The 18,050-nt window shown below is 42.9% G+C and overlaps 1 protein-coding gene across 7 annotated transcripts in view; it reads left to right on the plus strand.

Moving 5' to 3' along the window:
* Nucleotides 1-14,772, plus strand: part of mctp1b (multiple C2 domains, transmembrane 1b) — a 30,632-nt gene extending 15,860 nt beyond the window's left edge. For 2 of the 7 annotated variants that reach the window (XM_076029748.1, XM_076029755.1), the window contains exons 3-22: nt 55-197; nt 295-374; nt 1,332-1,455; nt 2,462-2,503; nt 3,195-3,233; nt 4,181-4,348; nt 4,462-4,592; nt 5,385-5,571; nt 6,468-6,561; nt 6,653-6,755; nt 7,178-7,280; nt 7,418-7,519; nt 8,321-8,395; nt 8,602-8,721; nt 8,987-9,097; nt 9,172-9,225; nt 9,313-9,422; nt 10,253-10,362; nt 10,758-10,855; nt 11,345-14,772. In XM_076029748.1, the coding sequence (XP_075885863.1) occupies nt 55-197; nt 295-374; nt 1,332-1,455; nt 2,462-2,503; nt 3,195-3,233; nt 4,181-4,348; nt 4,462-4,592; nt 5,385-5,571; nt 6,468-6,561; nt 6,653-6,755; nt 7,178-7,280; nt 7,418-7,519; nt 8,321-8,395; nt 8,602-8,721; nt 8,987-9,097; nt 9,172-9,225; nt 9,313-9,422; nt 10,253-10,362; nt 10,758-10,855; nt 11,345-11,416 (2,066 nt within the window). In that variant the 3' untranslated portion in view covers nt 11,417-14,772. The remainder of the gene's footprint in view (nt 1-54; nt 198-294; nt 375-1,331; nt 1,456-2,461; nt 2,504-3,194; nt 3,234-4,180; nt 4,349-4,461; nt 4,593-5,384; nt 5,572-6,467; nt 6,562-6,652; nt 6,756-7,177; nt 7,281-7,417; nt 7,520-8,320; nt 8,396-8,601; nt 8,722-8,986; nt 9,098-9,171; nt 9,226-9,312; nt 9,423-10,252; nt 10,363-10,757; nt 10,856-11,344) is intronic. The other 5 variants (XM_076029749.1, XM_076029750.1, XM_076029751.1 and 2 more) reach the window with 5 other exon arrangements.
* Nucleotides 14,773-18,050: the final 3,278 nt, after the last annotated feature.

Here is an 18,050-nt window from a genome sequence, read left to right on the forward strand (position 1 = left end):
ATATATGTATATATATATATATATATATATATATATATATATATATATATATAGGCAGCAGTGATCCCTATGTCAAGTTCAAGCTGGCCGGGAAGGAGGTGTTCAGGAGTAAAACCATCCACCGCAACCTGAACCCAGTGTGGGATGAGAGGACGACGGTGGTGCTGGACAGTCTGAGCGAGCCGCTGTACGTCAAGGTGAGGTCGCACCTCCCTCGGCGCACGGGCTGGGCTTCGCCATCGGTCGCACGGCACACAAGTTAGTGCTCAAGTCTTTTTTGTGGCTTTTCCACAGGTGTTTGACTACGACTTTGGCCTTCAAGATGACTTCATGGGTTCCGCTTACCTCTACCTGGAGTCTCTGGAGCAGCAGAGGTAAGATCATTTATCAATCAGTCAGTTGGACAGCGTTTGTGTTGCACCTTCTGCACAAGTAAATATAAGGGGCAGTCATCTTCCCAATACACCACCGCACTTTCATTTTATGTAAAAAACTAACAAAAAAAACAACTATATATTGCCATGCATGCATAGTACAACACAGCATAGCATAGCATAGTACAGTATAGCATTGCATAACAAAGCAAAGCACAGTGTACAGGACTATGATCTGTATAGCACAGCACCATACTTGCTTTGTAATGCAACACTATTCTAAGCTTTGCTGAACATTGCCATACTATGTTGTACTGCAGTACAGTACCATACTGTGCTTTGCTATAGCAATGCTATGTTATGTTATGCTACCCTATGCTATCCTGCGCTAGGATATTATGAAGCGTGTTGCATTTGTTGTTGCACAATGTATTGCACAGCCTAGTGCAGAATTGCCCACGGAGGTGAATTGTAATTTACTGTATTATACTATGCTGTAAAATACAGCAGCTCTCTACATTATTTATTACGCACTAGGCTGCACTGTAGTTCATACCTAGGTATGTATATCACACACAGGATATCACACATTTGTGATTCTACAGCAGAGGGACACTCAAGAACGTAGCAAAAACAGGAAGTAGGTACTTTGAGAAATATTAATTGTGTAATAATTCCATCCTGCAATGAGGAAATGCCAGGCCAAAGCAAATCTGCCAAATGCATAAAACCAGAGAGCAGCTCAAGCCTCCAGCTGTTGGGAAACTATCAGCTACAGCTGAGCTGTCCGGAAAAATAAATGATCTGATTGGCCTGCTCTGAATGTGATGTGCAGAGTGTTAGTTCAACCACAATCATTCTTTTAAAAGAAAAATCCTTTTTGCCGCGTCCAGTTGAGGTGCAGAAGCAGTTTGCTAACTTTGGTTGTGCCTGTGTCTCCTGGGACTTGTCTTGCAGGACGATACCTGTGACGCTGGTGCTGAAGGACCCCCGGTGCCCCGAACAGGACCTGGGCTCCCTGGAGCTGGCAGTCACCCTGACCCCTAAAGACAGTCCCATGGAGGAGCGACGAGACTCAACGGTACGAAAGCGGCTTCACGTTTAGATGTGCTGCTTTAAACTATCGCAGATCTAATTTCAGCAAATTTTTTTCTCAATGGCTTTTCTGATGACTTTAATTCACACAATTTTAAATATTTTTTTTAATTTTTTTGCCTGGCTCAGTAAGCTGATGCATTTTGTAAGGTGTTTTTTTTTTTTTTTTTTTATCCTTGCAATCTTTTTTGTGCATTGAGGCAGTGTTGGCGAGTAATCTATTATGAAGTAATCCACTGCTGTAATTAAACTACTTTTTTTTTAGTAACACAGTAATGTAACGGGATTACTCTGGCAAAACTGGTAATTATATCATAACTACTCTATCAAGTAGCGATTCCGTTACTTTATTATCCACAAAATGTCGGAAATCTTTTAAAACGACCGAAAACAATGATGTGGCAGAGTGATGACGCAGCCGTGCGTGCACCGTCATTGATATGGATGTGCGACAACGAGGCAAAACAAGCATGGCGACGGCAAAAGAAAAAACAGCGGCTGCGTTTGATAGCTGGAAATACAAACATTGTTTTGAGTTCATCTCGTCTGAATGAAAAAATATCGTGGTCCGTTGTACGTTATGTGCAGGAAACAAGACGTCCTCAACTGTTTACTCTTTTTGAACTAAAGTCATTAGTGATTGATTACATATGAAACAAAGTAGTAAAGAAGTAACCAGATTTTTTTTTTTTTTAAGGAGTAATTAGTAATCAGTAGTTGGATTACTTTTATATGGAGTAATCCCAACAACACTGCATTGAGGGTAAGGACTCCCAGAAAAGAGGACGGCTGCAGAAACTGGACTTGGACTCAAAGTGAATTTTCCAATGTCCATTGAACGAACCATTTAACCCACGAATATCCTCCTGATTGCTCGTTGTAAAAAAAAAAAAGTAGACCAGCTCCACAGAGTCCTCCCCTCACCCCGCCTGTCACACAGGTTCACTTTTAGTGACGGCGTGTCTGTGCTGCGTCTGTGTCTCCCGCGGCAGGGGGAGGTTAGGACGTATCGCTGGAAGCCATATGTGAATAAAGTGAGTGGAGCCGTGATTAAGCTTTTAGTGACTTCCTGTTATCTCACCCCTGCGAGAGTCCCCTCCCTACTTTAGCCGCTGGTCCGGCGGGAGGCTTTTTTTTTTTTTCTTTCTTTTTTTCTCCTCGTCAGGCAGAGGGCAGAAAAGAATCTAATGGAGGCGTTAATACATTACAGAACTCAGTTGTATGTATGCAGACAAGCTATCATGTATCGTGCAGTAGGGTTTTTTGTTTTTGTTTTTGTTTTTTTTGCGCTCATTGAGTTTTTAAAAAATATCATTCTGATGCACCGCGCTTAGTTTATGCTCATACTTTCAAAGGTGTAAGAGTTTTTCCTTCCGCCAAATATATCCCTCCTTCCAGAATCCATCCCGCAGCTCGTCTCGCCCATGTTTTATGCAGCGTATGAATTAATTATCGCCTGAGCCCGAGGGCGGCGGCTCCAGTGGGGGACGGACAGAGATGCGGATGGATGGGGGGGGCGCTTTAGCTTCCTAGAGTTGGAATCCGTCACGCGGCCCCCTCTAGTGGCATCAAAAAAAAGGCTTCGCTTCTCCCAAATGAGTTGTAATCAGTAGTTAATTAGCAGTTCCAAGGTAATTAGTCCGTGCAGTGTCTAGGCCGCCCAGTAGTTTCCCCTCGTCTTCTCACCGCAGTCAGTTATATTGACATCTTTCAATGTATATTCAGACTATGCTGCTCAGGAGGTCCTGGAAACGTTCCACTAAGGTAACTTGCCACCGCTGCTCCCATCATCTTCATTATCCCCATAATCATCATCGCCATCATCGAAGCCCCCCCGCCCCCCTCCCCAGTCAGCCTCCTTCCCGTCAGTGCCTTCGTCATCCTGCCTGCCCACTTTAGATTCAGGGATTGTTTTGTTTGTTTTTTTTACATGTTTGAACGTCTTCCAACATCGACGAACATGTTCAAATGTCATCAAATGTCACCCAGTGTCCAGTGGCTTGTGAGCAGGGCCCTGTTCGTCTCCCCGTGCAACCTCTCCAAACACAAATCTTTACTTGCTGTTGGGTTGCTTCAAAGGACCTGTATTAGATTCAATTCAGAGATTCTTTTTTTTTTTTCCATCCCAGTCCAACGCAAAGCAGCCTCGCACAACAACTATCCCAAAAAAAAAAAAATCTTCATACAGATCTACAAAAAAATTCAGATGTCATGGGGAAAAAACTACTAATAAAAAATAATTACATATATATGTATGTATATATATTAAAAACTATTTTTTTTTAAAATCACGATTAATGGTAGAATCTTCGTAGTTAACTGCGATTAATCGCGGTTTGAATTGCATGTGCATTTCAAGGCAGTTTTAACCCCACAGTGTAATACATTTCTTACCAGAAAGCAGCTAGGATCACCTGACTATGGGTCTTACGCTGGGTTCACAGCAGATGCGGAAGCGCCGCAAAGCGGTGTGCCCGCGAAAATTGTGCGAAAATGTGCGAAAAGCTTTGGTTTGTCGCATCGCAAAATGATGCGACAAACACCACTCCTGGCGGAGATGTTGATAAAGTGAATTTTGCATCATACGGGTTGAACCGATGAGGAACACGGCCCCCCCCCCCCCTCTACTCCACCTGCACGCCGCACACCTCCCCCCTCGCCCGCCGCACGTCAAGCCTTGTTTTTGCGACCGTGTCTTTTCCGCCATCCAGCAGCAGCAGTCGGCGCGGCTCGCCGACCTCCACCGGAAATCCCAGCTGTGGCGCGGCATCGTCAGCATCGCGCTGATCGAGGGCCGCAACCTGATCCCCATGGACGCCAACGGGCTGAGCGACCCGTACGCCAAGTTCCGACTGGGCCAGCAGAAGTACCGCAGCAAGGTGTCGCTCGCACTCGCTCGCGTTCACCTCATTCCCGCGGACGCTGAGACCTCGGCTCGTAACCTCTGTGTGTGTGTGTGTGTGCGCGCGCGTGCGTTGCAACGTTTCCGCAGACGGTGCCTAAGACCCTGAGTCCACAGTGGAGGGAGCAGTTTGACCTTCACCTGTACGAGGAGAGCGGAGGAGTGCTGGAGATCACCGTGTGGGACCGAGACACAGGCAGGAGGGACGACTTCATCGGACGGTCAGTGGCGTTGTTGTGTCGTCAGCATCACCAGTATGGGAAGTTCACGAGTTCAGTATTTGGAAGAAGCTCGAAGGGGGAACTGTGAATTTCTATTGGCACGGTTTAATCATCAACAAACAGTCTGGCCTCGTGAGACCGGTGGAAGCAGTTGAAGTGAAATCAGAGATTTTTTTTTTTTTTTTTGTATTTTTCTTTTGGTTTCGGACCCATGAAACCCTCGATTGTTGTTGTGAAGTCAGCAGAATTCCTCGGTGGCTCTGCGAAGGACCTCCGGGGCATTACCAGTAGCCACAAACATTCCTCCAGAAGCCCTGAGTAGATCCTTCTACTAGCTTTCATGACTTTATAAAACCTTGTCTCAATAGTGAAAAAAAAAATATATATATATATATATATAACCAGGGATGCAATGATGCCGATACTCGTGTTGGGTATCGGTATCGTTGGGTATCGGTATCGGTACCGTGGTTGAGTACTCTACTGGTACTCCGAGAATATGTGCCGATACCACAACAGATTTGTGTTAAGTCTGTGTTTGTATTGCAGTGAAACTCGTGACAGTCACTCAGTGTTCTAGAAAAACATGCGGAGGAATGTCACGTAACAGAACATCTGAGGGAGAAAAAGAAAAACCAAAGTAATTCTACATTGTATAATGGCTTTATTAAGTACTCAGTATCGGTATCGCTGAGTACTGAAATACAAGTACTCACACTCACTCACACTCCACTTATTCTGCAAAGAAATCGTTGCATTCCTCTTTATAACACCTGTCCAATCGTGGCGCAGCTGCCAGCTGGACCTCTCCACGCTGGCCAAGGAGCACACGCATCACCTGGAGCTGCCGCTGGAGGAGTCCCGGGGCTACGTGGTGCTGCTGGTCACGCTGACCGCCTCGGCTCACGTCTCCATCGCCGACCTGTCCGTCACGCCGCTGGACGACCCGCAGGAGCGCTGCGAGATCCTCAAGCGATACGTGAGCAACTGTTTTTGGGGGTTTTTTTTTTCAAAGAGTTTCGGAATTTCAAGCTCGGAATATCCTGATGCCGTCTTTGTTCTGCTGCAGGGCTTTAGATTTAGATGATGTATCGTAAAAATGACTCCAGAGATGGGAAGTAACAAAGTACAAATACTTTCTTACTGCACTTGAATAGACTTTGAGTATTTCATTTTCTAACATCTTTTCAGTTCCACTCCCTACATTTGTACACAAATGTCTGTACTTTCTACTCCTCACATTGGGAAAACATGCTGTTTTTTTGCCGCCGTGTTTAAGTCTTAAAAACACACGAAATTTGGTTCAAAGTAATTCCCTTTTTTTGTTGTTGCTTGAAGTGGAGCTATTTGAACTCTGCTGTTGTGCGGTTAAATTTAAACGTGGATCACATTTTAGAAGAAGATTTGTTTATAGTAACTCGGCCCTGGGTTCACTTAACCAGTATGTTTTCAGCACAGAGTAAAATAAACATGAAAAGTCAACATCCAATAATGGCTCCACTGGTCGTAACTATTACTGTTTACAGTTTGGTCGTGCTGCAGTTGAAAAAGAACAAAACTATAGTGTTGAGAATAGCAAATCTGCAAAATTACCAACAAATGTTGTTTCATTTGTGGGAAAAAAAATTTTTTTACTTTTTACTTAAGTACATTTTTGAGCGAGTGCTTAATTAACTCGAGTAACAGAGTTAAATCAGTACTTTTAGTTTTACCAGTGTATCCGTACTTTTACTTAAGTACACAATGTGAATACTTTTGCCACCTGTGGTCGAGAGTTAGTTTATCTTTTCTGGCCCAGCAGCCAGGGAGTTGGAGTGGGAAAAATGTCCTCTTTCTGGCAATGAAAATGAATGAAACGCGTCACCTCCTCCCCAGCGTCTACTGCGCTCCCTCTCCAACCTGAAGGACGTGGGCATCGTGCAGGTGAAGGTGATGAGAGCCGAGGGACTCATGGCTGCAGACGTGAACGGTGAGCTCAACGGTGCCGCCCAGTGGCTGCTCGTGTGCGTGTGCATGTGTGTGTGTGTGTGTGTGTGTGTTAACGCGGCGTCTCCGTCTAGGCAAGAGCGATCCGTTCTGCGTGCTGGAGCTGAACAACGACCGGCTGCAGACGCACACCGTGTACAAGAACCTCAACCCCGAGTGGAACAAGGTCTTCACCTTGTGAGTCTACGTTCTTCTCCTTCACTTCGTCTGGATCGAAATGTTTGCCGCAATTTTTTGTTTCATGTCAAATCCTGCACTCAATTATTCATTCATTTATTAAACAAAGTAAAAAGGCCAAAGTGTGATTATCGTCAAGGCACCCTTCATGGTTGTCAAGCGACCCCTGTGTGAATAGACACCCTTAACAGTTTCATTGCACCATATCTATATTATTTGCATTGCATTATACTGTGATATCACATATTATACTTTCATTTGACAAAATGGAATTAATGTCCTCAAAACGATACTTTTTAGTTCCCACATTTTTGTTCCTGTTACCTTTAAATCATTATGACTGATCTCTTGATTCAGTCCAATTGTTTTTTTGTTTTTTTTTTTGCTCTTACATTCTCGTGTGTCTGTGTCTTTACTCACAGTAATGTGAAAGACATCCACTCTGTGCTGGAGGTGACGGTGTTTGACGAGGACAGAGACCGGAGCGCAGACTACCTGGGGAAGGTGGCCATCCCCTTGTTACATGTAAGCTACGAGCACTTTCTGGGGGTTGGTTTGAAGGGACATACACCCAGTGGAAAGGATTTTTTTTTTTTTTAATCGTCTGAAGTTAAAGTTTAAACCTCTAATGGTGTCGATCCGACTTCTGTCTGACTTGTCAGATCCGAAATGGAGAGCAGAAGAGCTACTTGTTGAAAAATAAGGAGCTGACCGGCCCGACCAAAGGAGTCATCTACCTGGAGATCGACGTCATCTACAACACTGTGAGTGTCACTGAGGTCGAGTTGAAAGGGCCAGTTCAAGATTTTTTTTTTCAAGAGTTTGCTGAATAATTCTGAGTCATGTGAGTAAATAACGTCAGTCCATGCTGATAGAAACATGTCAGGTTGACAGTACTCATGGACTACCACTAGAGGGAGACAGAGGCAGTTTGATGCAGCTTAAGGGTCAAGGGTCTGATTTCTATGGAAGAGGATTAGGGCCAAAAGAAGAGGGAAAAAAATGTGTACCCAATGTGTACCCAATTCGAAAATAAATATCAAGATTAAAGTCGAAATGTGTTGAATAAAGTTGACGTAAAAAAAAAAAGAAAAGCCGAAATTTTTCAATTAATGTCATCGTGAAGTAAATCAAAATGTGGAAATGATCTGCGCACAAGCCTGGTGGAGTACTTCAGTTTTGGCCAGTTTCCTGATTACTGTGGGTCAACCTTGTGGGATACACATGTTTTCGGCACTTTACTTGTATATCATTGAGCTAGAATTTTCCACTTTATTCACAAAATTTCCACTTTATTTGCATCGACTTTACTCATGAAATTTCTACTTTATTCACGAAATTTCATCTTTTTTAACGTCAACGTTATTCACAAAATTTCATCTTTTTTACGTTAACCTTTTTCACAACATTTTGACTTTATTCTCGAAATTTCAAGTTAAAACTCGAAATCAAAACTTGAATAAAATTGTCCTTCCTGTAATGTTTTTTTCTCTTCTTGTGGCCGTAATCCTCTTAGATTCGTAGATTCCTCCATTGGATGAATTCATCCTGTTTTTCCTCTTCAGGTCAAAGCTGCTCTCAGGACTGTCGTCCCTGCGGAGCAGAAATACATAGAGGAAGAGCCAAAAGTCTCCAAGCAGGTGTGCTTGTACCTATTTACTGCTCTTGATTTTAAGAAGAACTCAATTTATAATAAAATCTGGTGTAGAATTGCTCATAATGGTGTTTTTCTAAGACTTTAAATGGTGATTTTCTAACTTGTTAACGACGCGTCAGTCCTCATTTGAGTCCTTTTTCGCTTTAATTCAGATACATTGTCTGGGTGATTCTGATGCGTGTCTTTCAGCTACTGCAGCAGAACTTTAACCGAGTGAAGAGGTGCATCATGGTCCTGATAAGCTACGGCACGTACATCAACAGCTGCTTCGAGTGGGAATCCAAAAAGAGGAGCCTCGTTTCCTTTCTGGTATGAAACCAACGTGCGTGTGCACGCACACAAACACACACACTGGTATTGCTACCTTTTTTTGGGGTCATTTCCCATTCTTTTGCAGAGGCAAACCCAAACTATTGCTAAGCATTAACCTAACCAACCCTAACCAGAACCCTCAATGTGTTCCTCAAAACCCAAGTCTTTAATGAAAGTTGGGAGTAAAAATGACTCGCATTGAAAAAAAATCTTCCCACACAAGGAGAGGTTTGAGTTTTTTTTGTTTTCTTCTCGTCGCCAGCTGTTTGTAGTGGTCGTCTGGAACTTTGAGCTCTACATGCTGCCGCTGGCTCTGCTGCTGCTGCTCGTCTGGAACTTTATGTTTTCCTCTGGCAGAGAAACTAATGAAACGGTAAGGAAAGTGGGAAAACATCTCTGTGTCCTTGAAATGAAAAAATTCACTGGCCCCCCTTGCTCTTGCCGCAGTCCATGGAGGCCATGTTTGAGTGGGAAGACGACGATGAGGATAAAGAGGACAAGGTAGCGTCGCCTTAAACACAGCCAGACACTTCAGCCTTAATTATCTCTGCGAAGCCACAAAACTTCTCCCTCGTCTCTGCCTGGCAGGACTCGGAGCCCAGGGGCTTCATGGATAAACTCTACGCCATCCAGGATGTGTTCATCAGCGTGCAGAGCGCTCTGGATGACGTGGCGTCCTACGGCGAGAGGATAAAGAAGTACGTATCACACCGTGGAGCGGCATTCTGCAAAAAAAAACAAAAAAAAAATGTTTTTGTCAGCCCATACGTGGTTTTGCTTAGTTTTTTGTCTTTGAAGGTCCAGTGTATAGAATTTGACCTGATTTATGACTTTTATTTTGGTAAAAGCTTAATATACTGCCCATAAATACATTAATAAAAGTGTATACTCGCACTACAATAAAAGTAATTTGGTTTTTCTACCCTTAGAAGAGCTCTTATATGTATACAAGAATATACATAGAGCAAGGTTAGCCGTATTTCTAAGGAAGCCTGGTGTGGACAAACTAAAATTATTCAATTGCTTCGACAATAAATTAAAAGGAGCCAAAAAAAAGCTTTGTCTAAGTCTGTGAAAATTTATGGCAAATGCAAACAGCTCATGGTACGATGATATACGATAAAAGTAGAAGAAATGCAGTGGTAATTTCTTCGTTCCCAAACTATTCACTGACACCAGTGGTTGTATTCTTCTTTTTCTTTTGGCACCGTTTATACCTTTTATAAACCCGCCCAGTCCCTGCTTCATCTCTGGGCTAGGGTTAGGCTTTAGATATGAAGTCGTGCAGAAAAGCCCCCCCAAAAAAATGCAGCTTGTTAATGAGCCCTCCATTAAAAGGGCGTCGCCCCGGGGGAGTGAATTTCTTTGTTTACACGCGGTGGCGAGACAGTCGGGCTTGCGTCTCCTGACTAATTGTTTTCTAAAGGCCGTGAACAGCGTTGGCTCAATTCGGTGGGGAGACATTCGGGACTCCTGACCCGTGAAGACGGAGGCCATCACGCGTTTCCACTCTTCTCTTCCTCTGCAGCACTTTTAACTGGACGGTGCCTTTCCTGAGCTGGCTGGCCATCACTGCCTTATGTTTGGCCACGCTCCTGCTCTACCTCATACCTCTGCGGTACCTCGTGCTGGCGTGGGGTGAGGCCTGGGTTTAGTTTTTTTGTCGTTGTTTGTTTATTTCTTCCCCTATTACATGACAGACGGATGTAGTGTTTTGGTGACCCACCTCATAGGAGAATAGAAATATATCTTGGGGAATGTAGAAAACTTGCTTTAATGTTTATTAGAAATAAACAAAAGTGTTCCAACAAAATATGTCTTTTAAGCCCCACGGTATTGGGCTCTTTATTGAAATGACACTGAAAAAATGGATGAAATACAGCTATTTCATGACTTACTTACACACTTTTAATATAATTTCTTCAAATTTGCTTCAAGTTCAAGCTTAACGGGCCACGTATGGCCCCCAGGCCGTAGTTTGCCCACGACTGCTTTAAGCGTTTTTTGTTTTTTTTTGTTGTTGTTGCTCGCAGGTGTGAATAAGTTCACGAAGAAGCTGCGCGACCCGTACATGATCGACAACAACGAGCTGCTGGACTTCCTCTCCAGGGTGCCGTCCGATGTTCAAGTGGTGAGCGAGGAGACCCGGAATGAATTGAGATTCTGTTCATTGAAGGGATAGTTCTCCCCAAAAATTGGGAAGCCGTTCAAATCCACATGACCATTGTGGAGTTTTAATATCCCCGGCTGAGAGATATGAAGCTCTCGTAGGTATTGAAAGTCAGCTTAAAAGCCACCAAAACGTTGTTGTTGTTTTTTTGAAATCCTTCCTACGTGTGAGAACATGAGTAGCAGCAGGTTCTCACAGAGTAGCTGCTAGTTGGAGCTCTTTTTGTCTGTGAAAGTCCAGAAGTGGGAGACAAAATGCTTTGTTGCAAACGTGAAATTCTAATTTTTGATGAATTTTTCTCTTTCATGAGGTTTTTGAAATTATTGATTCGGTTAAATTTGCATCGAGAGTGAATGGTCGAAAGCCAAAACATGTACGCTTCACATAAAAGGTTACATATAAACGGTCTGTTATGTGTGTGTGTGTGTGTGTGTGTGTGTGTGTGTGCAGATGCAGTACCGTGAGCTGAAGACCGACCCCGGGCAAAGCCCCAACAAACGCAGGAGGACAAACCCCAGTTAGCAGCTGAGTCCAATCCCCTTGTAAACACACTGCTGTAAAACTCTGTAAACTACATGATTTATATATCTCTATATATATATTACCTGTACATTTTAAATATTAACAGAAGTTTTACCTGTTGAGTTATTGCTGTTTTTTCCCTTTTGTTACTGTCAAAAGATTTATTTTCTAAATCTTGTAAAGAAAATTCTTCAGGATTGTTTTATTTTATTATTATTATTATTATTTTTCAATCCCTAGGATTTCACGAAACGCACACGTGCGGTTTTAAACCAAACTGGTATTAGTGTCGTGAACGCAAACGTGTGTTGCTTGTGTGCATGTACGACTGCGCGTCACTGTGGCATGGGCTCGTTGCATTAATGCCGTTTTCTTTTATTGTGCTTGACAAACACGAACGGAGTTGCACGTTTGCTGCTGCTGCTGCTGCCACCGTCACGGGCGCTGATCTCCGTCCCGAGGCGAACTCAGTTTCAGTTCAGAACGTGTCACTCCCGGGGCCGTTTCTTCATCGTCGTTATCCTGCTTTGCTAATTAATGAGCTTAAGCTAATAGTTCGCTGGCTCACACTGGTTCAACTTGTGCGGCTGCAAACGCAGCGAGCTCGGAACGCTGACCAGCTGCGCAACCTAGCTGTAGCATGCTAACTCTACGGTCTTCTCTGTGTCTGTTCAATGTCGGGGGGTGGGGTGGCAGCGCTGACCTTTTTTTATTTATTTTTTTTTGAGTTGATGTAGTTTTGCTTCCCTCTGTGAGGTCAAACAGCAGTTTAACAGCATTTAAATCGTTACATTACTGCCACCTTCAGGTCATTCTCAGTTTGTTTTTTTTTTGTTTTTTTTTGGTTCCCCATTTTGTAAAAAGTGTGCGTTCTCATCCAGGACTTCCTTGGAGCAGCCTTTGCACAAATGCATACTTCAAAGCAGCGTGATGTAGCCCACTGTTTACAGCCTCCTGCAAAAAAAAAAAAAGAAAAAAAAGTTTGAACCAATCAAATGTAGCTGCCCTTCCATCGAACCTTTTGACGCATTTCAGAGAGCTCAGGAGCAAAGTGGCCATGAGGTGGTCGCAAAGGGCCCTTTGTGACATCACAAAGGGTCGATCTCCAGAACTGGATCTGTAATACTTTTTTTTTTAATGGGACGGTGAAAGTTGCTTCACAAGCTCCTCGCTGTCAACCTGCCATTTGTCAATGTCAGCGTGCTGTGCAGATTTATACTGTACCTTTTTCTGGCATGAAGCACAAGTGTGCGTGTGTGTAAACTGTTGTCAGATAACTGCCGTCCGTCCGTCCGTCCGTCCGTCTGCGTTTGGTAATGTCGGCGTGCCAGATTTGTTTCTGCTAGCTGGTCGTGGTAGAAGTAGTTGAGGTGGTTTAAAACAAAACAAAAAAAAACAAAAAAAAAAGGATCCACCAGGTGCATACGGGCAGTGTGCGATTTTGAGAAAACACTACCCCCTGTTGGGATTACCCAACAGCTGCATCTTGCACTAAATGTTTCTTATTGTTTTTTATTGCTTGGGTATTGCGAAATGTCCTCCCGTTTTCTTTTTTTTTTTGTGCTGCGCATAAAACATGACAAAAGAAGGAAATTGGATTATTGCACTCCACGATCCGTGTACGAAATTGAAGCGTACGAGTGGGATTTGGCAACCGCTCTCTGACCTCCCAGTTGGAGGGAGCTTAACGGCAGGCTGAGACACATTTTCTTGTAGAAAACATTGAAAGTGAATTTTGCATGAGACGGGACTTTTCAATAACAGCCAAATGTTCTTCCCCCCCCCCCTTGAAAACATTACCTTGACTGATTTTACTTGTTCCTTTTCTACATTGTTTTTATGAGTCTGTTTTTATTTTGCATCTTTCCTGCACAGCGTAGGTAGTAGCCAGGTTTCTCGCACACGATTTGCTTTAATGTCGTTTCAAAGCCAAAGACCCATTTCCACTTCCTTCATCAGGATTCATAAGAATTTTGAGATTGAAATGAAGCAAATATGCAAAAAAAAAGAAAAAAAAAAGCTTCTTTTGTGTTCCATACGTCTTCCCTAGTAGTACCCTTTTACTTTAGTCTTTTAAAGGAAGTATTTTACAGTGTACCACTGCTTAGTGAAGGATGTGACGCAGCTCTGAGTCACACTGAAGTGGCCGGCTGTGGTGTGTTGACTGTGTGTCATTGTAATCTCCCAGATACCCACCAGTGACTTGGGGGAAAATTAAAAATGCTTTCCGAATGAGTCAGACCGTCAAAGAAAGCGGCATTCATAATTCTTAGAATGAGTCTCTTCTTCCCTCAGTTGAAGTTGATTCTTCACAGCAATGATAAATCCAGCTACCACATAACTATGCATTATGTGTGTGCTCTATTTTAAACATTAAAATGCATGTTAAAATACATTCCAACATATTCCAACAATATTCAAATGCACTGCAAAGCTGTAAAGAAGAAGTATTTCATTTTATTTTATTTTATGTTATTTTATTTTATTTTATGTTATCTTATTCCCAAGCTCAGTGCTTCTTCAATAGGTTCTATAACACTTGTTTATATTGAGTGCTGGTAGGTCTTTTCTTTCATTCAAGCATTTAAAGCAAAAAAAAAAAAAAAGAAATGGTTCCGCATTTAAATTTTGGATTATGTAACACTTTATTTTTTATTTATCGTTTGGTGTGTTTTTACTGGCACTTTTTCAGCATGTCTGTGGGAACAAAGGGCCCCAGAAACATTAAGTTGATCTGGTTGAATTTACTCAAAAGTCCATCATTTCACCTTTTTTTTTGTAAAATTCTTTTATATATATATTTTTTTTTTCATGCCTTCTTGGCAAATTCTTCCTGTCGTTCTCTAATTTGCTTTGTGTGCGTCTCTGACTCTTTGTGTGCATACAGTCAGTGACCGTTGTGTTTACTGTTTGGAGGATTTCCATCTCTGATGTATTCCATACGTGGACTGTATGTGTTGGTGGCGGTGGGGGGAGGGGGATGGGCGTGACGGGTGTTACTTACTGCATGTCTCTGTGAGCCTTTCTGTCTTCCCTCTGTGCGTCAGTGTGTTTTTGCATGACTGAATTATATGGAAGTGCATTTACAGATACTGAATGTGACGTTTGTCGGTCACCTGTGTGTGATAATCAGAACCGCCAGGTTAAAAAAAAAAAAAAAAAAAAAAAACAAAGAGCTCTGTTACTGATCTGACACGCTGTTTACGATATATCATCCCCAAACTGTTGCTACAGCATTTTGCACACCAAATGTGATTTGTTCCCTGTTGCATCATGGATAGTTGCTTCCATTCTTCCAAATGCAAATACAGCTCTGTAGCATTTGTGTGAGGAAATATATTTCTACACCAATCCAACATGCGTTAAAGCATTTTTTTTTTTTTTTTTTTTTTGTGGTTGCTTTTCTAATTAAATCTCACATGGTTGGAGCTTTAGCTTCGTTTGCTTTTTTTGGGGGGGGGGGGGGGACGCTAATTAGCAATTTGTTCTGAAACCTGGAGTTTTCAGAGTATGGTTGCTGAAAATTATTTGCATTGTCGAAGTTTATATATTTAAAAAAAAAAAAAAAAGAAAGAAAAAAAGAAAAAAGGACCAAGCAATAGAAAGGACATCCAGTGATCCAGTTGCACAGTACAATTTTGTCCAGCAGGGGGAGGTGTATCCTAATTAGTTCCAGAGCTGCGGCCCGTGAGGAATGACTTGTGGGAAGCCTCGTTCGATTAAAACTTTTATATCCGACTAATCTAAACATGTTTTCCCCTACAGCCAGCTGCAAGAAAACCGTGAATACTTCAAAAAGATGAAAATTGAGAGAGAGGGAGACAGAGAGAGAGAAAAAAAAAAGGCAGTTTAAAAGACAATGGGTGGACTTCGCTGGCACCGAAGGAAGTGATATAAATGGAATTAGCTCCATTTCTTAAAAACACAAAACTTTCTTTTATCAAATAACTTAAAGTGACACAAGAACAGATGGTGAGCGCTGGCCTTCTGAGTGTGAGCACAAACACCAGCAATTTCCGTGGTCTCTCTGTGTCCACGTCTGGACGATCCGCAAGCTCACATCTTTGAGCCATCACGAGTCATCTGCTGAATCCAGGGACATTCTGTGTTTGCACACTTGAAAATGGGAAAACAAATCATTTGGACCTAGATCATTATTCATCCGTCATATTAAAATAAATCACCTCATGCACATGGTGCTTTTTTTGTTATTCTTATGCTGGGATCAAAATAATGATCAAGTGACAGCTGACAGTCGCACTACGGTCAACCTTAAATTACAGTAAGAATAATAATGATGCTGCTCAACACGATGTTTCCACAATAAGCACGACAATCACGTACTTTACGTAGACGGAATAGCGAGAGGGGCGTCCTCTCGTTTGGATGTTGTCGTCACTCGAAACTGTCCACAAAACAGTTCCGGTCTTGTTGTTCCATCCTTTGTATGCGTTGCAAGTCAGTCCAGTGCTGGGCCCCTCCAGCTTTCGGTGATGAAGTCAGATCTCATACAGTCACTTTTGAATAGACTCGAAAACATTTTGATGCGTTGAAGGCTAATTGTGTAATTTTTTGGAGATTTTGAGAAGAAAGTGCACTCTTACTCACTCCGCCGCCCTCTCCAAGGTTTGCCAGTGAACTACGGTGGCCTGCGGACACAAACTTGGATACCTCATTCACCTTCTTCATTGGTTTATTTGAGGAAATGAGTGTTCACCCTAAATATGAAATGTAAGATGGCAACTAACTGAGACTAAGACTTGTATATCCGTGTATATAAATAAGATTCATCCTACTGGTAGGAAAACCAAATTACTTTTATTTTACTGTGAGTATACACTTTCATTAATGTTTTTACAGGCAGTATATTAAGCTTTTACAAATATAAGGATCACAAATTTTACACACTTGACCTTTAAAAGCCCGAAGGACATTGATAAAGAAAACTCAAACCGCTGCTGATGTGGCACCCTGGATGGTTTGCATCGTCCTCTGCTGCCTGATAGGAACTCTTTAAACCATGTGGAGTCACACGCTCACACGTGTCGGCCACGCCAGAAAGAGAGAAAAAAAACAACTCCACTGGACCACAGCAGACCTGGAACCAGTTAAAACTTGCTTGGCTACGGCGCTTAACACTGTTGATCTTTATCACACGGCTGCGGCTGGGGCCTGTTTAGCGTAGCTGCACGTCTCGTTAGCATCCAGTGGGGTGATTCTTCTCAGAGGTCCTTAATCGAATACGTCTGAGTCCACGTTCCTGGAAGCGTGATATGCAATCTTATCGCCTCGCATCTGCAGACCCAGCGTTTAGGACGACGAGACGATGCGTTACGTAACCTGGCATCAGAACAATACAGATGACAGACAGGTTCGAGCCGGCGTTAACCAGGGTCAGAGAGTTACGGAGGAGGGTTGCAACTCTAACATGTAACTCTTTGCGAACAAACGCCCTCCTGTCAGTCAAACTGGGTCACTTCAAGGTCTGCAGACTCCTCCCCGCTGTGTTTGTGAGTGAGACGCTTGCGAGGTTTCAAACAGGGGCCCCCAAACACAAAGTAATCAACCGCAGGCCGGCTCTGGCTGGTTTGCTCATTTGACTGAGCTAATTTGTTGATTTAATATTCGAGAGTCAGGCTGTAGAGCTTTGTTCTCGGTTATTTAAAGACATTTTGCCTCTAATTGGAAAATGGTACCTCCGTTCTATGGCTGGTTCTGGGAGCCCAACCCCCACAGGAATCACTTTGGAGAGGAAATAAAAAAAAAATAATTGAAGGAACAAACGGAGCTGAAGAAAACTTAGAAATGCCTTCAATTAAATATAAGTCCAGTAGCTACAGCTGCACTCTCAAAGATCATGACGTCGTCTGGCTGTCCCTGCAACCTCCCTCCCTGCATCACTTCATCTCAAACACTTGAGTGGCTCCAACCTGCCCGGAGGGTGAGAGGAGTCGCAGCTTGCGTGTACCTGTCGGAGGACGCGGAGCCAGCCGGGCCGGTGTTACGTTGAGTTCCGTGCATCTCGTGAGAAACGCGTGCCTCTCGCGGGAGCGAGCAGCTCAGCCAAAACGGAAGTGACCTTTATCACTAAAGGGCCTTTGTTTTTCGCGAACGTCATGTAATTAATTGAAGTCATCACTTCTATGTCACAATTCTCTTCTTTTTAGGTCAAGTGTATTTTTTTTCTCCCAGTTCAGTTCAAGTCAAGGCAAAACTGGCATTATGAAATCCTTTTTTTCCACAACATTTTCTATTTTCCAAGCTGTTAAATTGTATTTGTTGTTTCCAGCATACCAAGTCGAAAGACTGCATGTATTAGCCTACTTAGCAAAGCTGGTAATAGCCTTCCCTGCCATTTAGGTCAGGCCAGTACCTGATGTTTTGATTTTTTTCTTCTTCTTCCTGAATTAAAGAACAGATTCTGCACCACTTGTACTGCCCATCGTGGTTAAGACAACCTGCTAACCGAGCACATGCAGTGGCACAGTCAGAAATATATCCTTGCAGGTCACTGGGTGAGATCATGACTCTAGGGGAGGCAGTAAGTAGATTTCTGAAATGACTACTACTTCTAATTGTTTGATTTTTTTTTTATGTATTTATTATGTTTCTTCACCAACGTTAATATCAATAA

This window comes from Nelusetta ayraudi, unplaced genomic scaffold, assembly GCF_046127955.1.
Source record: "Nelusetta ayraudi isolate G7.1 ecotype Tasmania unplaced genomic scaffold, CSIRO-AGI_Nayr_v1 ptg000026l, whole genome shotgun sequence".
In the NCBI taxonomy this organism is placed as follows: Eukaryota; Metazoa; Chordata; class Actinopteri; order Tetraodontiformes; family Monacanthidae; genus Nelusetta; species Nelusetta ayraudi.